General features: G+C 42.0%; 1 protein-coding gene across 1 annotated transcript in view; it reads right to left on the bottom strand.

Moving 5' to 3' along the window:
• Window positions 1-24,193, bottom strand: part of snx29 (sorting nexin 29) — a 140,419-nt gene that overhangs the window by 48,997 nt on the left and 67,229 nt on the right. The window contains exons 15-17 of the mRNA XM_037081641.1: window positions 18,530-18,636; window positions 2,011-2,127; window positions 333-388 (exon numbers count right to left, since the gene is read on the bottom strand). Of these exons, the coding sequence (XP_036937536.1) occupies window positions 333-388; window positions 2,011-2,127; window positions 18,530-18,636 (280 nt within the window). The remainder of the gene's footprint in view (window positions 1-332; window positions 389-2,010; window positions 2,128-18,529; window positions 18,637-24,193) is intronic.

Here is a 24,193-nt window from a genome sequence, read left to right as displayed (position 1 = left end):
ATGCTTGGACAGCCACGGCAAATTACAGCTCAGTCTGGTAAAACACCTCGAAATCTAATTTGGTCACGATCTGGGAGTGGAACGAATGAATGAATGTATGAAATCAAACAGCGTTTGAGCTCTGCTCAAAGGCAAACTTGAGGAAGAATAACACACACACAATTATGATGGAAGAGCAGATATTTTAGAAGGTAGCACTTGCAAGATACAAAACAAGAGAAACCCAGGAGGTTGGTAGAAATCAATATAAAAAGGGGGAAGGTCGGGGAAGGGGTGATAGAAAGACTGAAAGTTAGAGAGTTCTAGAGGAGAAGTAAAATGAATATTCTTACGTTTCAAAATCTGACAGGCTGGGATCATCTGACGTCTGGCTTAAATCGCCTGGAACCTTGAAAAAAAGAGAGGGGGGGAGATTAATGATGAGTGAGAGAGAAATAAAAGAAAGACAGTCCTTAAACATTTAGTTACCCCTTAATGGTTGAAATGGGTTCCTAAAAGTAATTGAAAACAGAAGCTAAATGTCATGGATAAAGGTTTTAATAGTTGGCTAAAAGACTGTGATCTTAACCAAACAAGTATGACACTGTATGAGACATATTGTGACAACATGAGCTTGGGAAATTGCATCATTTTTATAATTGATTGAAACGAACACATCTGAAATCATGACTGGTGGTGTAAATCATAGGATCATGATTTCATCTGACAGGGCTGTGGAGATACATGAGGAAGAAACAGGTTGGGAATCCACATCAGTGCACATCTGGAACTGCCTCTTGTTGCACATGAGTGTGGCTTGTGTGTGATGTCGAGTATCCTCTGTGGTTAGCAGTGGTTATCCTAATCTGACACCCATTATGTAATTTTATGTGTGTGCATCAGTCTTCCCTCCGTCTCTCTTGTCAGGAGCAGGTCTGTCAGCTTTTCAGCTCTCCCACAGAGACTATCTAAACCTTCAGTGGGGTCTAAAGCCTCCAGGCTTTGATCAAACGCTCAACGAGCCACACACACGCACACACACAAATAAAACACACACATAGTGAAAGAAACAGAGGACTGAGAGGAGGAGAAAGACAGTGAGATAGTGACCCGGGTTTGGTCAACTGCAGCAGCTCTTGGGAGCCGAAAGCATGCAGCAGGACGGACACACACACACACACACACACACACACACACGCACACACACACACAGAGGGAGTGAGTGGTCCAGCAGAGCAGGGCTGAAGCTGGGGGATAAGAGGTCCTATCTTCAGCCTGTGGCTCCCATCATTGCCTCTGTGGACAGTGTGTGTGTGTGTGTGTGTGTGTGTGTGTGTGTGTGTGTGTGTGTGTGTGTGTGTGTGTGTGTGTGTGTGTGTGTGTGAACTGCTTCCAGCTCTCCTGAGCATGACCAGATGTTGGCATTCTGTGTGTGTGTTTGTTGTTTTTGTAGAGGACAACTTTGAAAGTGGCTGGGAAAGTAGTTTGTTTGAAAAAATGGACAGATAGCATTAGCACTGATAGCTGCTGTGGTAGAGCAGGCACCAAAAGAGCACCGCCCACAGAAAAATCAAACTTCATCAACAGAAAAGTAGAAAGACGTGAGCACACACTGTTTGACTGACAGATTGTATCTGGGAACTGCCGTGCAGCAGCGTCATAGAAAAATGAGAACAGGAGTCTCACAGATGACAACTTCAAGCAAAATGCGGTTAACTGTTATTGGCAGTCATTGACCGGAGAGAAAAATGAGCAGAGGACAAAACAAACAGGGCAAAGTGGAGATGAAAATCAAACAAAATCACTAGGAGGAGAGTCAGGGAAATGGCAGGGTGACAGAGATGGAAGGCTGGAGGGAAAAAGAGAAAACCTGCAGAGAAAACAGAGGAGAGGGGACATCACTGTGTGTGTGTGTGTGTGTGTGTGTGTGTGTGTGTGTGTGTGTGTGTGTGTGTGTGTGTGTGTGTGTGTGTGTGTGTGTGTGTGTGTGTGTGTGTGTGTGTGTGTGCGCTTGCATGTCCAGTCACCCACCGGTCCTCTCAGGTCAATCAGTTCCTGTCTCATCTGGACAATGAGGTGGTCCTTGGCCATGAGGGAACGGTACAGTCGCTCATTAAACTCGATCAGCTCACCATGCATCTCGGCTACCTGCAGAGCACACACACACACACACACACACGCACACGAGCACAGAGGGACAAAACACACAAAAAAGGTACTTAAATGAATCATCCTGAAGAACATTATTATTCAACCTAAAATGATGTACAATAACGGACAATAGAATATCATGTGAAAACTCTATGTGTTGTGTGAGAACATAAAAAAACAAAAACAAAACAACAATTCTCAGCCTCCCTTTAACACACAAAAGGCAGAAGCACTCCAGGTGAAACGTAATGCGTGTTGACAGCAAGACAGATTCTGGGAAACAGTCAAACCCCTGACAGAGACGGGAGGCATGGGGAGAGAAATGGAAGAGAGAAATGGAAGAGAGACATAGAGAGAGAGAGAGAGAGAGAGAGAGATATGGGGGGGGTGAAACCAGTTCATATCCTAAACAGTCAGACTCCTGCCAGCCTGATAATCAATTGTCATCAGGTCTAACTAACCTTGACGTTGTGTTATTCACATCTGCGCGTATGCATGTGCTCATGCAAATCTGGCTGTGTGTGTGTGTGTGTGTGTGTGTGTGCGCGCGCTCGTCTGCCTAACCGTGCTGGACAGTGTGGACAGGTCTCTGTTAGGAGACTGACAGCTGTGACACACACTTGTGCTGTATTGGAGGACACCTGCTGTCACAGTCACTTGGGCAGAGCGCGGCAGCCGGCTGACAGGTGATCCGAGTCGCTGCGGCGCCGTTGCTCCAACACCGACCCTAAAACATTAACTTATTCACATTCCATTTAGGAGCCCACACACCGCCATAAAGGAGAAGAGGCTTCTTATGTAATAACAACAACAGGGATGATGAGCATAATAAACTTGATTTATCACAACACTTCAGACACTGAATGCCTCGCAAAATAGTTTTGTGCTGAAGTAGATTTACGAGTTTGAATCTGAAAAATTCAAAACCGTGACAATAAAGCATGAAAGCCAGGACCCGCACTAACTTACAGGTGACAATCAGGATGACTCTTCAACAACAAATGTGTAGCACCTCTGATGCTGTTGGGCGTTCATCTTCATTGATATTCTATCTTTATCTAACCCGGTAGGTTCCATCGAGGTTGGTATCCTCTTTTCCAAGACAGATCTGCCCATTTCAATCCCAGCTACAGTTTAGTCCCCTATTAAAGGACAGCTACACATTTTTGTGTCTGCTAAATGCCCCAAATACAGGTGCAATATAGCATGTTAATCAGCGAGCTTTAGAGTTGCTGGCTGGGGGATTTGATTACCTTCTGGCAGAGACAGATTTTATACTAAGCTGACCAGTTTGTAGCTGTAGTCTTTTATTTGACAAGCATGGAAGCAGAGTAAGCCCAGTTCACAAAATGTTTATTATTCTTTTGAAACAACACTCGCAGTAATGACATAACATGTCACATGGTAACTGAATTCAGTCTTTCATAGTGGCAATGAAGTACCCCCCGACCTTCAGCTGCCTCCCTCCAAATAAAGAGAGCCTGATGATCAAAGATCCACCTTTGTTTTGTCGATTTTTGGCAGTAATGGACTCGTTACAAAATCAACAAGGATTAAAAAAAAAAAAAAAAGGTTTTCTCTCAGTTTGCTCATAACAATTAGCAAACACGATATGGAAAAGACAGATGAGTCATACTAACCCCAAGCATATACAAGTATTATACAGACAACAGTTACTTACAGGATCTATTTAAGGTGCAATTCAATTACACTGCATATTATTCAAGAGAATGGTAAAGATCAGTTCAAACAACAGTATCTTCAAATGTTTGTGGAACCACAACTGAATTTTGTGTTTTGTAAATATAACATGGTGTAAGTGTGTTTATCTGGGTGAAATTACAAATTACCCGTGGCGTTGGAATCATTTCAATACCCAGTTTTCTTGGACTCAAACATGTGAGGGCGTACGAAGGATTAACTATAATTTAAACCTGTCAATCAGAGAAAGAGTTACAATTACAAATAATTAAGACATGTATTTAACTGAGTGCTGAAATCAAGTTTGCTGTGATTTTTTTGTGGATTTTAGATTTATTATTTTTGTGTTTACTGAAAGGATGACAGTGTTGTTTCTCTTCCCTATCTACCTTTCGATTTGTTGAGATGAGATGGTTTGCTTGTTGTGTTTGCTTATATGACTGTATGTGGGGGGTGGAACGGAGGGAGACTAGCCAGTGCTTGGACTGGTGATGCTTGTGGGGGATCTTGATAAAAAGAAGAGAAGAAAACATGCCTCATCCTTTGACCTCCAACTTCAAACAAATGTTTGTGGGCATGATGGGCAAAATCAAACGTGTTGCATAAGGATCAGTTTATGCATGAACGTTCGAAAAGAATGAATGGAGTAAATTTATTCCAGAGTGAAGGTATTCAGTATAACAGCGGCCCTGATGGAGATTTGCAGAATTTACCACCGCAGGAGCACAGATTACACTCGTCGGGAGGTCTGCTGTCTGTTTTCTTAAATTATGACAGCTTTCACACACCATTGCTAACTTAGGTGGGGATGTTTAAATGTTGCTCCTGGTGTCTTCAGATAACACCAACTTGAGACTCCATATATAGGGTTGCAGCGCAGAGGTTCTGGACGGGCACATTCACTGCATACATTCACATACATTCATTTGCTTCATTTGTAGCAACAGACACCAAAAACCCTGATTGGACAGAGAGAGAATATTAAAACACTGAATGGAACCCGTAAATACCATGAACTGTGTGTTCAACACAGGCAGAATAAGGGACATCATGACTTTACAGACTGCAACGCATAAAATGACAGTGCACTTCCAATAAACAGTACTAATTAAACCACAAGTAACGATAAAAACCACTCTTGTCTATATCATAGCACTAGTAAGTGGACTCTCCTGTCAGCATTCAGCCCCTCTCATCAACACAGCGGCTGCTGTAACGACGGAAAGATTCACCAAACAGTCCCGGCTTTGATTTGCGAGCCTGCCTGTCTTTGTTTCTCCATATAACCGCTATTACTGCAGCTCATCATAGCTCAGAAGTTATGATTCGAATAACAATGTGTGTATCCTCAGGCGGGCTATTAAATCCCTCCACTGTCAAACACAACCTATAGGCAGTAATCCATCCAGTGAGGCTGCAGAAAAGTCTGGGAGTTGTGGAAGGCCTTCAGTCGCTGGTAGCAGATTTTCAGTGCTGATCACTTTAACACAAAAAACTGCAGGTACCTCTTTTTACTTAAGGATGACATATACTGGAGGTATTTCACTTTAAAATCCTGAAACATGGGAATCATACTGCATGAAACCCTTTGGGCCCCGCTGATCCCCCCTGCCTTGCCACATTTTATTTTTCGCCGAATGACAGATATATCAACGTGTTCAGTCGATATCTACATGTCTCTGAACGACTGACGCTTTCGAAATCTCGGCATCAGATGGAGCCGCAAAGCAATAAAACACAGCCGATGGTAATCTCAGAGCGTAAAACACGAACGTCTGCGGCTCAAAAACGAATCCCCGAACCTGACATCTTAATGTGTCTGTTTGTATCCAAGAAGGGGGACACAAACGCGCTTCTGAGTCACATTTCAGCCAGGTCCGGCGGACACATGTCACCTCCCGTCATTCTCCAGTCAGGGAACAGGAAGTGCACGCCCATGGTTACACGCCAAAACACTCCTCGGCACAGCAGCCATCCATCACCTCTATTTATTTAACCGCCACGACGCTTAAATGGGACATTATAAAAGAGGGAATTAATTTTAAGCGTGAAGAAACCCAATTAATTCTCAGTGAGAGGGAGCTAATCAGTTTGTCACTCTCCAACCGCGCGTGTGTGTGTGTGTCTGCATTTACAGTATGGTGTGTGTATGCACATGCGTTTCAGCTTGCGTGAACGGGGTATATGAGACAAATTGTTGTCTATAATAAGCAGTGGTTATGTGCTAGTGTTTGTCGTCTCTACTGTTACAATGAAAGACGCCCAACTGGTTTCAATGTCCTCACATTCACGCCTGGACCTAACATGCAAGCGACATTAATCAGTTGCATTATCTTATTCTCTGGTAGGTCTTTTCGCTAGTCACGGCCACCAAAAGGCTTGCTCCAGGCTTGCATCAGGCAGTAAATATCTGCAGGACATGGGCCAATAGGTGGCTGCAGAAATCTCCATTCACATGATAAAATATATGGAGAAAGAAAAAGGGATCAGGGCAGCGCAAGGGAGTTATGGAGACTTCAAACGCTAAAGGGTGCTGTCAGATTGAGTTAAGCTTGGAGTTTAACGGTTGGCATGACAACAAAGAATGAACACAAAAAAGAAAAACATGACAGACAATGACATAAATTGGATCCAAAGGACGTGGCACACAAACAAAACTTAATGAACGAGCTGCGAGCGTGTCAGAATACAGCGCATGTGTGTCTGCTTTCACCAAGTCTTTTCACCTGACACTCACAACCCGAGTGAAAACTTGTTAGTCTTGAAGGTAACGGACTGCCTTACAGTTTCTTTTCAAGGCGAAACCAGGTTCAAGTTGAAAAGCTCTGAGTGTGAAACCATAAAAACATCACCATGAACCTGACAGTTCAACAAGTCAGCTAAGTAGAAGCCTGACAGACTGCTGCTGTCTGCTTTAGGCTGCAGGACTGATCAGAAGCCTGGAGGCCATGGATGAGCAGGCGAACAGGAAGCTTCTGAAAACACAATGCTATCAAAGATCAGGTGCAAAAGTGACCAGTGATGAAATGCTCTGGGACAAGAACGGGACAGGAATAATCAGCTTCATGTTTACAGGTCTCTTTGCAGTCTCATGAGAAGAACTGAAGTGTATTTCCTGACTTAAAGTGCACTATGGTACACCAGAGAACTAGTGGGCAGCATATGACCAGAATAACCACTAAATGCTGCTAAGTGTTGCTGCCATTAGCTAGTTAGCTCAGTTGGGGCTAAGTGGATAGCATGCTAACTTCAGCTGATATCGGGGCTACACTTATACAACATAACTGTCTGTTGATTATGTTTGAATTTTTGTCTGTATGTCTGTTTATACAGTATGCAGGCACACTAGTGATGTGCTACACATTCAGGAATGTGAAAATAGAAGAAGAAGACTATGAGCTAGCAAACAGGGAGGTAAACAATGTAGATCTTGATAAAAGAAATAGCTTTCTAAATGTTTCATGAGGGGAGAGATATATTTTTTTTGTTTGTTAGGCATCAAGACGACCTGTGGCCCCTGGGACAAAAGCGGTATGAGCGCAATAGCCCAGTTTCCAGAGATCTTTATCTGGCTAGGATGTGAATTAGTTTTAAAAGCAAGTAAAAGAAAAAGGCATTTTTAATTCTACCTTTCTTCTTTTTCAGTATTCATGTCGATTCAGTATATTTGAGGCTTTGTAAGATTAAGCTTCTTTTCACAGGCAGTGAGCACCCTCGATTCATCCTCAGCACTCTGCTATAAAACATATTCTTAATAGTCTTATCCAACCTGGATAAGTCTGATGGTGACAGCCCTACATAGATCCACTGACTGTTTGCCCCGTTTAATCCTCCACAAAATCTAATTGATTAGATTGAAAAGTATCTTCTCATGCTACAGAGATCTTTTAACTAGTTATGAAACAATCTCAGTGTTATAGTGTCCTGAAATAACGTTTTTTAAATAATGTCTGATAATCTCAGTTTAATAATGACCCCTCTATATCACCTGGATAAGCTTATAAGACCTTATCGCACCTGGATAAATCACATATGATAATGACATAAAAATAGCCCAAATTGTAGTTGATGCTCTCATATGCTTATGTGGGTGATATAGAGGCTTCATTGTTAACCTGAGATTACTAGTTAGAAGATCCCTGTGGTATGATTATGATACTTTTTTAATCAGTGGGATTTTATGTAGGGGCAAACATTCAGTAGGTCTATGTTGGGCTGTCACAATCAGTTTTTTACTACACAAATATCGTGGCAAAAGAAATTTGATATTATCATGCAATCTATAGAAATAAAAATAAATAATTACTGCTAGCAATGAAATCTCATTGACCTTGTTCACTGTGTTTCGTCTCTTTTTGGCAAATAAATTACCATAAAAATACAAGTGTAGGGAGGTGGAAAGAGATTCTAAATAAATACATTCATACTGCCCACAGTATACCGACTTTAAGTAAGAGATATAATTTACTGACCTTACTCATATATGTTCAGTAATGACAAGTGTACTGCATATTGAACACTTTGTAACAGTGAGGAGACTGTCAGGACCAAAACAACAAAAACAAAATTGTGGTCAGTTCAGCTCTTATTGGCTCCAACTTCAACATAGTGATGATGTGATCTGCCAAACAAAAGGTATGTATGTAATATGGAGACAAGGGTTGTTTTTTTACACAATACACTAAAAATGTGGACCAGAGGCAGAGCAGTGATGCAAACTGTTGTATGTTATCAACCACTTCTTATGGCCTGCAGGGTTGGTTTAGCATGATGCAACTGTCAACACTGCTGGAGTCATCACAGTGAAGTGCCACCCGAGTGCTGCTGACCGCCCTCCTCTCCCACATAAACACACTCATACCATCACACTGTTACCAAAAGCACACATACAGACACTCACACACAATCTCCTCCTTCACACAACGCCTTATCCTCCACCCTCTGCGCTCCTCTCCCATCTTTACTGAATCTCTTTGTGCCTCTTCCTCTCCTCTCTCTTGTGTATGATCTGATCTGAGCTGTGCCAAGCTGAGCTGGCCTGAATAAAAAAGGCTAAGAAAGCCTTGGCTGAGCGGAGCCCCCCCTAAAAAGAGCCGGAGACAGAATGGGAGAGCGAGAGAGGAGCAGTGATATAGCCGACCCAAAACCTAATAACCTTAATTAGACGAGACTCAAGCGGTGAATGGGGTGAATGAAAAATGAGGTCAAGAGGATGGAAAAAAAATATGAAAACATGTCAGCGTACAAGATGGACGGACAAGTGGCAAGAGCAGGGCAGAGCAGGACATAAAGCGAGGACAGGGTAGAGTTGATATCAGTGCACAGGGTCACATACAGTGATTATATATACAGTGTTAACGTGCACATGAACCTTGGCTCTCAGGTAATGGTTTATTCATGCTCATTCTGATTTAGCTAAAATATTCCAGAAATGTTGGCATCTGTTGCCGCTTCCCATCGAAGCACGGATTTGTGTTTTTGACGAAAAATTGGTTTCGTTGCTATGGTGATAGACCAGGAGACATGCATCAAGGGCTTCTGTCTGGACTCAGACACTTCCGTTCTTTTTATAGCTTTTATTCTAAAGGTATGCTATGGAGGTTTAGTCTGTCACTGTTTGTGGACACTCCATTCAAAGGTGGCCACACAGAGAGAGATTAGCGGTGGTCAAGCAAGCTACAGAGCGAGTGAGCGAGAGAGGGAGCGACATTAGTGAGAACAAAGTCTTGAAAATAAGGCTTAATTTTAAATGAAGATATAATGTGCCGAATGAACAAGTAGGTCTACATAGTTAAGAATAAGTTGTATACAGCGTTCCTTTAAGTTTATGCAGTCTCTCCTAATCAACATGTCTCAGAATTTAGCGTTTTTTTAAACAGAGTCTGGTTGACTTTCTCCACTATTTTTCTTTCTCCAAAGAAGTAGCCGATGTTAGTTACTGTTTGCTAGAGTTGTAAAATTTCACATGTTCACCATCAATATCCTATACTCTTTAATAAAACTTGTAAACGGTGAAATTGGTTTAAACAGTGTGTTCAAACAGGTAAGAAGCAGACAGGCTTTTACAGTGATGCTGCGAGCAACTGAGACGTTTTTACAGGGAGAGAAACATCCTAATGCAGTGTATTCACTGCTGAATTTTAAGGAGGGCACACATGCTCTAAAATTGTTGTGATACCATTACAAAACTTAACAAAACAAAACACAAATACAGTGCAACACAGATCATGAGCCAGACTGCTACCAATGATAGTGTTATACAGCACATATTTTAGAATGCAACGTCATTCATTTTATATGCTGTGTTTCATTTCATAACATATTCAACTGAACCATTTCTTAACAAATTATATCTTCAGGATACGTCACCATGCCATGTGATGTTAAATAAAACCTAAAGGCTCTAAGTATTCATTTTACAACCGGGACCATTTCATAGTGGGCAGGACACGGGGACTTGAAAGGAGAATTCTTTCATGTCTTTTTTATTCATGGCAGAAGGGAGACCCATTGCAGTCGCATGGTATCAAAGGTTCATTTAAACATCTTAAACTGGGTGAGACCTCAAAGGGAATATGGCCAATACTGAGTTACTTTGTAAATCTAAATGCAGCTTGTGTCTCTATCGGCGCTCCTGACTCACTTCAGCACAGCTGCTCCTAAACATGAAGAGACGCGGCTGAGAGACGGAAAAAAAAAAGAGGAAGAAAAAGAGGGTGAGAAAAGGACCAATATAGACATCACAAGCTGTGCTGTCCACTCTGAACCGAGGTGGAAAAACGATACAAAGAGAGAGTGAGAGAGACAAGCTAAGAAGTGTGAGCACATGAGAGCGGCAGATGGACCGACAGAAAGGACAGAAAGGAGTTTATAGAAAAAGGCTAAATCTGGCCCGTGGTACAGACGCACCTCTTTGTCATGGCCGCATCATACAGCAAAGCTCCAGGAGCACTTGGATATTTTTTTTTTGTTATGCGGTATTATTACTTTGACACGCCGCAGTGATGACAGTGTTAAAGTACAGTCTGCCAGCTTTGGTTCCGGGGTATTTTCATCACAACCAGATGAACACCGAGAGTACTAAAGCCGTCTCTTAGAGCCGGTTCTCCCAGTCTACGCGTGCCAAAAGTATTTGGACAGATTAAGATTAGGATTACATTCAAAAAGCAGTCGCTTTCACTATCAACAGCCCAAATTTGAATATACACTGACAGGACTATGGCTGTATGAAGACAGCAGATTAAACAGCAGTCAGCCAGTAGGATAACTGTAGAAACATGGTAAAGTAGTTTTCACTTGTTCAGTCATTATGATTTTCCCATCATAGCTTAGCAACCATAAATACACATGGCTGGTCTGTCATGGAGAAGCAATATCTAACATTAAAAGTTTTCTTGAATCTTGAATCTTAAAGGAGAACAGACAGGTGTGTGTTTTTTTTGTATTTTAACCTTTCCAAACTAAATAACCCAGAGCAACAGTGTAAAGAGTGTTTATCATCTCTAAAGTAAACTGCAGTTGTTAGCATGTCAGGCTAACCAGCTTTCAATCGACAGTAGTAAAAACGAGGCTACTAGCTTATTAATCCCACACAAGTTTTTGGGGTTGCTGGTAATGTATAAAACCAGAACATGCCACTGTGTAGTATTCTGACAACTGTGTGTGCTAATCCTGGATGCTATCACTGTTAAAAGCCAACATTAGCAGCTCTATCTTGCTCTTTGTTGGAGTTGGGGACATTTAAACTCAGGTGACACTTCACCCAAGACGGTTTGCCATTCAAACACATTGCTTTGTTTCATCATAAAAGCCTTTTACTTGGCAACTATTGCGCTGTTTGAAAATACTGCATCATCAAATATGTGAACCCAGCAGCCAAACAGCAGTGTTAGAATGATTAACCTGACTTGGAAAACTAGAAGACCAGACTGTTATTTAAGATTAAGAGGTTTTATCGTGCAAATGGACAGTACTGTTTATTTATTTAGCATTGCACGCCACAGTCACAGTTTAAGTTAGGGTTAGTTACTTGATAGGGTTAACACTCTTAGAGACACACATTTTAAAACCAGCCGGCTTGAAACACAAAAGCAGCCAGCTAGGAGGTGGCATTTTCATTCAATTCATGGTGTTAGCATTGGCTTAATTAGCTAGCTAGAAACGGCTGATAAAATGCTCCAGCACAATTTTTCAATTCAGGTAAAATAAATTGCTGGTTGTGGGCTAGAAATGAGAACAAGCATTTGTCTACCTCTGTCTACAATTACGGATCAACTGTTTAAAAATTGACTTGATGATATTCACTGTAATATGTGAATGCGCCACGCGAGAACGGTGAGCTTGAGAAATGTAGCAACTAAAGGCTTCTTAGCCAACAGAATACAAGGCCTGCAAATATCTAATTACATTAAACTTGTTTCAAACAAACTTTCAAACCTCACCATCCCGCTGCAGCACTTAAGTACCGACAAGCAAGACTCCACCACATCATTTCTGAAATAATACTAAAAGTAGCCAAGATGAACTGTACGACTCTGACATACATGCACATCCTTAAGCTCCATAGCAGGGGCATTAAGTTTTAATAAAGCGCTGTAGGTCTTCACTGATTAATCCAAAGAGGAATTAAATGCCTACAAATCGTAACTGAAAACCTGAAATCATCATGGCATTATGCGTTTTGCATCCAAAGGCATTAGTTAGAAAAGATTTCGACTAATACTCTCCTCTTCTGAACATGGACATCCTTACATGGAGTCTTACGAAACAAAAAAAAAAAAAATGATTCCAGCGAAAGCTAATTTAATAAGGCCTAGGAAAAGGCTTTTGTTCTCTGAGTGTGTGTGAACACTTCAAAGCAGATTCACCTGCATTATTCTGAGAACAAGAGCATGCATTATGCAGTATTTTTGGCTTTTCAAGAGTCACATTCACTTGCATTACACAGCAAAGACAACAGACGTTATACAGGCATATCTGTTCACATCCTCCCAGTTATTACTGCCGGTCCTCTCCGAGCAGAGGAGACTCTGAGTCGGTGGCTTGTAATTGTTGTTCGTGTTCTTGATGTTGTTTATGGTTAATTAATGAGCTTGTGGATCAAAGGGAGAATCCCTGATCCCACTGGAAGTTTTGACCCATATCTCTTCATTATCCTCCAAAAGCACTCTCCCTCTACTTATCAATACAACAGAGCAGATACAAAAATACACCATGGGAAAACAAAACCGGGAAAAAAAAAAACTTCTGCTTCAACTGCAGCGGCATAGTCACAAGACTTCTAATGTAGTCAGAGTCTGTTTGTTTATTGGATGTGAGTCAGACGACTGCTGAACAACAGACAAGCTGGTTTATAACACGACTGTATAATGTAACGAGGCTTTAGTTTGAGCTGCTTTCTAATCATTTACATCCACGGGTATCGTGAGTATGTTGCTCTGTAGCAGTGACTGACCATCACTTACTACCTCTGCACAGGTTTGTTTGTGTTTTTTTATGAACAGCTGCTGAGGTTTCTCAGCTTCCAGTCTGTATTATGGTTAACACTTTCAAGTATTGTAACACATTTTTTTTTCACAATCCAAATTGACACATTACAAAACAGTATTTGTCTGCACAGGGACACCATCTCTTCAGGCAATTGTGCTGGACCACTGAGAACTAAACGTACTACAGTAACCCGTTTAATATGATGGTCCTCGACTGAGACCCACAAAAGTCACACAAGCTACTTCATGTATCTTCACAGCCTTCATGAGAATCTCCATGCTTACACAAGCAAAATCAAAGCAGAAAAAAAACCTTGTTAGATATTATTCATCTACACTCCGCTGATCCGCTTCATCGGGACTGTGTGGGTGTGCTTTGATCATGTGTGATGTACAGTAATAAAACGACCTACCAACTGACATCTTATGCCTCATGATTCAAAAGTTGCCAAATGCTGATTTATGCATGAAAGAACATGACATCACCGTCTCCGAGCTGAGCCCCATCCACTTAAAAGGAGGCATAGTATGCTCATTTTCTAGCGTATCGTCCAGTGCTGCAGCATTATCAGTATTCTCCCTCTGTCTGACAAGTTTTAGCGCTCGTCTCTGTGAGGGCCCCCCTCCCAAATACCCAGTCTCCTCTGATTGGTCAGCTCACACACCTGCAGCACTACTGTCCATACCTGCATTTTTCTTGGTTTAATGTCAGACAGCTGGAGACTAAGCTCCACTGCCTGCTTATCTTGTTGTTCAAGTACAGCGGTAGATGGAAACTTGTATTAATTAGCATTTTAATTTTGCAACACTGCGCTACATTTAGACGGAAACTTGGCAAATGAAAAAAGAGCACCTTATTAATGTCTTTGGTTGGTTCATCAGAACCCAACAAGTCATATTAAGAAGCTGAGAGAGAACACAGGTTTTCGTGGCCCATAAGGATAAAAATGTATTTTTTTATATAACATAAATAAACCATCACTTTGTCTCTATATAATGTAGACTGTTATTTAGCCAGATTGTTTTGGGGATTTTAGCAGTATTCATATTGCAGTTTGCAGGACAAGCTGAAGAGGACTGCAAACTGTAATTTTGATGTGAAGATGCCGACCATATTATCAAAAGATAAAGATGCACTATGTGTGTATCTACATTTGTATATAAATAACTGCATATATATTCTGTAATCTATGTAGTGGGAAGGAGTTCATCGCCTTCCATTTTGTTATGCAACCCTGTGTTGTATAATGACGATTAAATTACCTTGTACCTTCTAGCTGCAACTGCAGACTGAGACTTTCTATCAATTGTTTTCCATATATATATTTATATCACATACACACATACATATGAACATATGTTTAGTAATAGCCAGAAGTCGTTTAAAACCGTTTTTTTCTCTACTTTACCGCTTCAGAGAAATCTTTCTTTTCTGTGAATTCCTGTTTCATTAGTTCCGTTTGCTAGCCTGTGGCTGTATTCTGACCCTATGACAATTTACATCGACAACAATAATATTGACAACACTCTGGCATGAATCAATAACAAAGGGCAACACATACAGTAATAATAACAAAATGCCAAATCAATGGTTTTATCTTTTTAGTTCCACAAGTGATTAAAAATTTCAGGTGAGGGCAACTGATTTCTAGGCTCACATGTTGAAGACGATGGTTCGACGGCTCCTTCAGCCTGACACCAACAGCTTGTGTGCACTGATAAGAGGCCTCCCCCTGCCCACCTTTTCCTTATCACTCAGGCCTCACAGATCAATGTTGTGCAGTTGTGCTGTTTCTCAGAAGCCTTCCTGGACATGTTAACCACATTATGTAATCTGTTTTTATTACTCACAGACAATTAAAAGCGCCAGGCAATAAAGTTGAAAATTAAAATACTTATGCCATTATACCCTCAAGTTGTAGTTTCACTTCTCTTACCTCTTTGGTTTTTTTTTTATCTCCATCTGTCTTTCACTCATTTCCTTTCTAATCATTTCATTGACTCTGCTCATTTTCATTTCAGGCACTGGTCCATTGGGATATGTTAAAGTGTCCTCCTACTCTTGATAGCTTTTTAAAGCCACTTAGATCAGACATCCATGTGGATTCATGTGAGAAAGCCCCACTCATCTGGTCAAAACTGTGCACATCTGCTGAATGCACACGTTCATGAACACACCTCATATCGCTTTCTCACTCTTACGGCTGAGAAGTGAAGGAGCGAGTGAGAGGGCGGCAGGAGAAGAGGAGGTCCTGGACTCATCAGAGGGTAAAAATAAAAGCTTCCTCCTCAAGTCACTGCAGCACATCAGGCTACGTTCTTATTCAACTGAGCAAAACTAGGGAGGAAGGAAGCAATGAAGAAAAAGAAAACGTGATTTATAAGAGAACTCAGGCCTCTTATAAATCACAAAAATGCCACTAAAGTCACAGTGATGAATATAACAGTGGATCAAGTGACTACGTATAGTGTTAAATGTGCTTTTCGTCATAGTACCAAATCCAAGTCCGATATCACAAAAGTTAACAGTTTGCCTCAGTTGCAGAGTGTTTTCTCTCTTTGGAGCTCACTGTTTGGGTGGTTCCGGTCTGCAAACTCCATTCTCCTTAATCGTGTTTTCAGATGGCAGCTGTTTTCAGCAAATAAGCTCTAATAAACCAGATGAAGTGCTACTACACTACCTGTCCAGCACCAAACAGCAGAAGAGCAAAGTTAGGGACTAGCTTAGTGGAGCAATTAGCAACTGAAGTGCAAAAAGGAGAGTGAATATTGGACGTCTTCTGCTGGACGACAGATAAAGATATGTGTACTGTAAAAAGGGCGATGGTAGATATTAGCTAAGATGAAAATGTTAGCTATCCCCTTTACTATCCCCCCAAATCTAAATTTAATTTTTAGTGCCACATTTTATGCCTTAAATGCTGAAATCAGTAATTGGAACTTTCAAAACTTTAATCGAGACCATTTATCTTGAGACTTAGTACATTTTATAACAGAAGAGAATGAGGGGGAAAAGAGCATAGTGTGCCTTGAGACTTGGCTAAAATACAAACAAGTCAAAGTCAATACACAGCATTAGCATTACTAAATTAAAACTGAAGTAGGTCACAAACACGGGCGTGTTTCCCACATTAACGAAGGCTGAGCGCTGTCCAATATTTATTTGTGTCTGGCAGGCCTGTATGTATCCAACAAGGCTCGATGTGACATTTTCAAAAATCAATAACCTCGCTGGGTCAGATTCTGTCTCAGTTGCTGCTGCGAGACAGCTGAATCAGGAGTGTCGACAGCTGCTCATGTATATCACACAATTTATGAATCCTCGCATCAGGACGGACAATAGGACTGCTGAGCCTGAATTAATACACACACATAGACAATTTAATACCTAAAAATCCACACTTCATTTTTTACCCTCCCCTTTCCTCATTTCATACAAATATCAAAACTGACTGTGAACAATAATAAAAAATATCCTGACATTAAGATACTGTCCTTTGGTGAGGAACCAGCACTACCGTCTTCAGCCACTTTCACCTTTTAATATATTTCCACGAGGTTACTAGTTACGTATCAGAGACAGGAAAACACTTGAGTTCTGCATGACAGGCTTATCTAAACAAAAACCTGCAGAGCCTGGCTGGCCTGGGATCAGAGAAAAGCCTGTGGTGCGATTATGTCCCACACAGGTCCTCCAGACCGGATACAGAATGACAGTCAAGCAAATGCACGAATAAATAAGTAAACACCATTAAAAATGCACCACACATACATGTGCATAAATAAGTGAAAACACAGTTTAGCCAAACACAGGCAGGATTTTTTGTTACTGAAAAAATACAAAACCGTGGATTCATTATTCATGTAACAGCCCCCCCACACACCTCACCACCCATTACAATGCACAGATGTTATCTTTACTTCCCTCTGCCTGTGTCACTCTTGTGTTTCCTCATTGGTCAATCTAAGAGGAAAGTGTCCCATCATCTGTCACACAGTCAGTAACATTACGCCCCGATGTCCAGTTAGAGATCCTAACCACGCACAGTGATCAATATTTTTGAGGAGAACCAGCTCAGGGAGCCACTCTGGTTGCTGTTAAGAGTTTAAAATCAATGCAGCTGCAGAAAGTACAATTTTCGCCTTTATTTAGACAGAGTAGTCGGGCCCTGCACGGCTCTCACGAGCCCTAAAAACTTTAAAACGTGTTTTATCAGTCTTTACTTAACTTAGCTTGCTCCTGGACCTATTCAGGCATTTCTCCGTGCAAGGTTCCAAGAGGATCAATGGCATTAATAAATCATTATCACATATAAGTTAAATTACTGTAAACAAACAAGATCTGTGGCTGCTACACCACTCATTGCACAGCGTGGCAGCAGCTGAAGCAACAATATAGTGAAGTGTGCTCTTCATCAGGAGCAAACAGGAGCGAATGTAGATGACACAAAGAGGGACAATGAGACAGAAAAATCGTGTTTATCCTCTTCAGTAGAGCAAACAGGATGACCTTATCATGAAGACATAACTGGGTTATGTGACCCAATTTTATATAAAGTGACTACAAATAACCATGGTTTCCTGATAAACAGTAATTATATAAATTGTGCTTGACATTTTGTGGAATACGCTGATTTGCCTTTTTTAGGGTTAGATGAGTAGACTGATACCATGCTAATGTCAGCACAGTAAAACAAGCTAGAGCTAACAGGCAATTAGTGTATCTGAGAAAAAATACTGGAAACAACGAGCCTGGCACTTTTCAAAGTAAACAATCGCATTATACACATTCACATCATATCTCATTCATTTAATATGTACACAAAAACTAACCTGTTTGTCACATTTTTATGAGTTATGTGCCAGGCTATTTCTTAGTCCTGACAGTGTCTACCAGGAGTCTCATCAGCAGGCATTAAAGGTGCAATATGTAAGAAATTCGGTTCCGGTGTTTATGCTAAGCTAGCTATATGTAGCCTTCAGTCATAAAAAAAAGTTGTCCATCTTCTCATCAAACTCCTAGCAACTAAAAAGAAGTACCTCCTAAACTGCTGCACTGTTCCTTTAAATGAAATAGATTGTTATGTAAAAAAGTAATGCATTCACAACCCTCCAATTCACAATAATGTGTTCCCTCAGTTGGAAAAAGGAACATCCGGGACACAGAATTGTAGTAAGGACCATAAGGAATGAGAAGCGACGGCGTTCACCTCGATGAGTTTGCGTTCATAGCTGGCAGCCAGCTCCTCGATGTCGCCCATGAACTTATTCTGTGGGACAGGGGCCTGCTCCTCACTCGACCGCAGCATCGACAGGGCTGCAGCAAAAAGACGGAGAGGGGTTAGCCACGTTCACACTGACAACATATCAAAAACACAAACTGTGATGGTAAAACTCTTTTTACAACCAATTATAAACAATGGGCTTCCGCCAATTATGCACACTCTGTCGTCCTCTGTAGCGAGCTGTGTGCTTGTCTTGGCAGCAAGAGAAGAATACACAGGGAGCAACAAAAGTATATAATATACACATTAGCACTGAGGGAAAGGCCATCAATCTTTTTCTAATTTCATTAATGGCACACTGAAACAGATATGAGTCATTCACATTACAACAAAAACAAACAATCATGGAAGGAGAGGCTCACAAATACACTAACGTAAGGACAAACAAATCTTAAAGAAACAGGCGTGCACTCTTTCTTGTATGTACATTTTTCCTTCTGAGATAACTTCTTACTCTCATGTCAAAATGATAAACTCCCATCCTCTCACCATCGTCTGTTCTACTCTCACTTCCTGTGCAGACAGAGCTTATTGTTTCTGTGCACGGCTGTAGCTTGCTAACCAGCAAAACTCATCATGACGGAGCCTAGAGCGCTGCTTCTGAGCCCTTAAACATCAACTAATCGGGTTCCCTCGGCGATGAATGGCAGAACTTAGAAGAAGTGTGAGCTCTGGTATCCCTTTTTTTTGCGGAGGGACGGGTTGGGAGACAGATTGTTTTTTCACCGCGGAAAAAAGCAAATTAGCGCTGTTATTTCCCTGCCACCACACACCCCCAGCACCCAGACAAACACACTGAGGCTGGGAGGAGAGAGAGATGGGGAGAGAGGAGGAGAATAAAGTACAGAGAGGGAAGTTAGAGTGTCCAAAGGCTGCACTGAGCTCAAATAAACTAGTTGCTCTTAAGGGAGGAGTTTTAGAACATATACAGCTGTAATTAAAGAAAGAGTGAACTCCAAGCCAAGTGTCTGAACGTCTGGACAGAGTGAGGCAGGTATTGATGAAGGTGGCCGGCTCTTTCTAGTTCCAAATAAATGGGGCCGTGGGGGAAAAAGCTGCTGAGAATCATTTGCAGGTGCAAATTCACACACACACACACACACACACACACACACACACACACACACACACAAACATATGCATGTTCTCACAAATAGGTTGCTCTTCTGGGTGAGACTTTTTGTCCATCCGTTACAAATGTTTATGTCAATGTTCAAATCTTTTATGTTCTACTGATTGACTGATGGCCTTGGTGTTTTCTCCCTGCTTTGATTTGTTTGCTTGTTTGAACTTATCTGCTCTTCAGGACTGTTTTGTAATGTTGTAGTCAAGACCACCTAAACCAAGACCAAGACTGTATCAAGACTGAGGCAAGACCTAAACTTTGAGGGGTTGAGATCAAGTCAAGACCAAGACCACTGTGAGTCCCATGAGCATGTATATACATATATATACATACATATATTTACATACATGTATATACATATATATACATACATATATTTACATACATGTATATACATATATATACATACATATATTTACATACATGTATATACATATATATATACATACATATATGTGTACATGTATAAGGTACTTAAAGTCATGTTTAGATAAAATAATCAAAGATCATAGTAGAGGTAGACTTGGAGACTTGTTCATGTTTTACCATCCACCTTACACAACCAGAGGCTCTGGGTGACTCCTGTCTTTCTACAGAAGCGATCATTAAGTACAGAATGAATTAAAACATTCTGTGATAGTCCTGCATTTGTGTCGTCTTAACTGATCTTGAAATAGATTCCAGTCCTCTTTGTCTGATACTGATTACAAATTTAGGTTGTTTCTGAGACGAGAACCAGACCTTCAAAAAGTGGTCTTGAGAAGTTTTAAGACCAGGACTGATCTCAAGCTCTCCAACACTTGCACCTGGGTCTCTTGTCATTCCAGGGACATCACAAGGTCTTCATAAAAAAACAGGCATCAAGGTGTTCAGAATGTTCATTTTGCCTGAGCAACAAATAAAATACCCAAAAAGGTTCTTTTCATAATGGTAAGAAATGAAGAAAAGCTGTATATAAATTCCATATTTGGTATTTTTATTTGATTCATTTCTTAAACTCCCAGTACATTTTAATGAGTAATTAGCTCTTCGACTCCTCAATAGCACATAACCACATACTGCACACGGACTGCACGTACAGAGACGCAGACGTCAAACCTAAACGACAAAGTTCTGTCACGCTACAACCTACAATTACTGGCACAGCAAGAAAGTTACAGACACAAACAAGCCCACACACAGATAAAAGGTTGTACGCACACACACACACGCACACACACAAGCAGAGGCTGAGAGAAATGCATTATCATGGCGCCTGCAAAGGGCCTGGCAGCACAGCAATCCCCAAGCTTATCTTTGGCCCACCAATAGCACTGTACTGTATACCTCAGTCAGCCCCCTAATAGTCTAGAATGCTATAGTGCACGTACCCACACTCAGACACACACACACACACACCCTCACACACACTCACACATAAAACGAAAATGTATACAAACTCTAAAAAATACCAAAAGGTGTGCTTTCACAATGAGAGGGGAATCCAAGAAGGCAGAGATATAATGGGAACACTGGCATAAAGGTGGCAAACAAACACTTTGATACACACACACACACACAAACACACACACACAAACACACACAGGATTGCTGACGATTGCTCTTACGGTGCCAATTTGCCTGAGCCCTGAGTCCCCCACCACCACCCCCCACACCGGAGTTTGGATTTCTGTTACCTGTCACATTGATACACCCTTAACAATGAAACACACACTGATGTGTGGGTGAATGAGAGAGAGAGAGAGAGAGAGAGAGGGAGAGAGAGAGAGAGAGAGAGAGAGAGAGAGAGAGAGAGAGAGAGAGGGGTGGAGGTGAGTAAAAGAGAGAAGGGGGGCACACAGATGTTCCTGACTCTAGGAAATGGGCAGACAGCTGGCCTGTAATAACAAAACTAACTGAGCAAAACTTCTCAACAGCTGTGTGTGCCTGCATAATCATGTGTGTGTGTGAGCGGGTGTGCATGTGTGTGTGGCATGTAGAAAAAAATCAGAAATGTTGTGTTACATATGAGCAATATGCTGTAAGTGCATCTGCTGCAGAAAAGAGTATCAGATCATATCAAAAACTCTGTTTGTGTGTGTGTGTGTGTGTGTGTGTGTGTGTGTGTGTGTGTGTGTGTGTGTGTGTGTGTGTGTGTGTGTGTGTGTGTGTGTGTGTGTGTCCATCTCTCAGTGGACTCCCCCACTAAACTGGCTCATTAGCGCACACTCTGTGATCATTAGAGAGGAGTCTCTGGAGATGCTCTCTCTCAGGTGAAAACCAGGGGATGCACTCTTCGGGGAAGGCACAGTGTAGTACAACACACACACACACACACACACACACACGCGGGCCTGTGGCTGCGTCTCCACACTGAGGAGACGTTCCCCCAAAACTGGGCTGAATGTTCAGCGAAAGGCAAAACTTTGCTGAAGCTCATGTAAATAGTTACATGGGGGAAAACCGGTGTGGCAAAGTTTTAGCTTTGCTTTGGCAATGAATGATCGGAAGATGAAAAATGTTTGGTAAACTCGCTTTCAGACACGCAGCTTGTCTGTGTTTATTCGCAATAAGCAGTCAGTTGACGGGATTCAGTGAGAAGTGCAAGTACAGGAGTTTAATAAGTAACTGGAACGCCTCCTACTCCTCCACCCCTGTGTCAGGGTCACATACAGGTTCAGACAAACAGGGCTCACTTGTCATTTCCAATGAATTCTTGTTTCAAGTGATGCTTGAAACAAAACCATCACGCCCTTAAAGCTGCTGTAAGTGCTCCCGTCCATCACGGCAGCTGTCTTCACCTCCTCCTCTTCGTCAAGCATTTCTCATCTCTTGGCCTGTTTGGTCACGTAAGTTTTCCCAGGAAGAGCTAGAATTGGTAGCTTATCCTGTTCTGCCATTATGGGTGAACAGGAGGACCCGGCTCTCCCTGCATGACGTTACATTAAAATGTATAAGTCCCTATCACAGCCGCTCAGTGAAACTACACAGTCTTGCCCTTGGCTGCATTCTATTTGCAACCAAGACACGCGAAACATGAACAAAAGGGGGGCTGCCTATACACTACCAATTCCTTCAGGTCACAACTGAATTCCAATGTCCAATCATCCACTGCCTTTGTGAGACCTTCATCCTTTTGTTTTCTTGGGTTTTTGCCCCCCCTGGGAGCACAGAGCTCCCATGCATCATACATAGATAATGGGCCACTGTACACAATGAGTAGATTCCCCCTCAGACAACAGAAGGCAGAGTGAAAAAACACCCTTCAAATGGACAGAAAAGCAGGTCAATAGTTTTTCAGGAGAGACTTTATCTGCGGATGTCAAATCCTTACTAAGAGAGGACAGGTTGTCAATGAGTACGCAATGTCCCACCTATTTCAATTAGCCAAGTAGTGTAGCACCGTTACTCGTGACTGATAATTGGGATTTCTAAGATGGTTATCACAACTTACAGAACAAACTGCTGTCTGAAGTCTGTCTCATTTATAAGGCTTCGGGTGTTGCAGACAAGCAGCTGGAAACTGCCTGCGGGTCAAGAGGTTAAGAGAAAGATTCAGCATAGGTCTGTGATGGCCAAGGGTGAAACATGGACGAGCTGAGGCCTTTCCCCCTCTGCTGAGATACCAGCTGGAAGGGTGGGCGGGGCCAACTTGAGTCAGTTTGACCTCGGATGCATTACACATAGCAGCAGGTTCGCACACGTACAGCTCGTACTGCGCTTTCCTTCTCGGCGCACTCTTAAACAGAGGGAAGCGGCAGGAATGGACAGGTCCTCGTAACCTAAGCCTCCTGTGAAATCAAGAAAAACCTTAATAATCCTCTTCAAAGTGGAAGCCGTGACGGGTGATAACAGCGTCGGTGCCAGTTGTCAGGGGAGAGCAGGGCAGAGGCTGACACACTTGACTAATGCGGCTCCGTCCATTAGCAGTGAGGAGACGTGGCTCTGCAATCCGCGACCCCGAGCACGCGGCGGGGCTTGGTGAACAAACAAACGGATGTCCACCCCGCTCTAGCCGAGGCCGCCCGGCGAGCCGGAGCGAGCCTGCTAAATAAAACATGCGCAGGGCTCCCTCAACAATAGCACTAATGTGCAATCATGTGAAGCGCTCCTTGTAATGCCGAAACAGCACAAACCCGCGGCACTCACACCACTGTGAAATTGGGGCTCTTCTGAATCTCGTCTTCCATATCTTATCTTCTTATGAGATCGCTCCATCCCTCCCAGCTCCCGATTGCCATCCTTTTGTTCTCTCTGGTTTCTGTGCCCCCAACTTTCTTTCATCTTTATTTCCTTTCAGAAACATGTCCTTGTTTTTCTTCTCCTGCTCCTTTGTGAAGTATTGATTTGGCTTCTTTTTTTGCCCGTCTTTCTTTCTAAACTCCTTCGCTCTTCATCCTATACTCGCTTATGCAACCTTCATTCATCCTTTTTCTCCATACCTCCTGCGCTTTAGAAATCTTGCTCAGTCCTTACCTGATTAT

This window comes from Acanthopagrus latus, chromosome 20 (assembly GCF_904848185.1).
Source record: "Acanthopagrus latus isolate v.2019 chromosome 20, fAcaLat1.1, whole genome shotgun sequence".
NCBI lineage: Eukaryota > Metazoa > Chordata > Actinopteri > Spariformes > Sparidae > Acanthopagrus > Acanthopagrus latus.
This window is presented reverse-complemented; position numbering and strand designations above follow the sequence as displayed.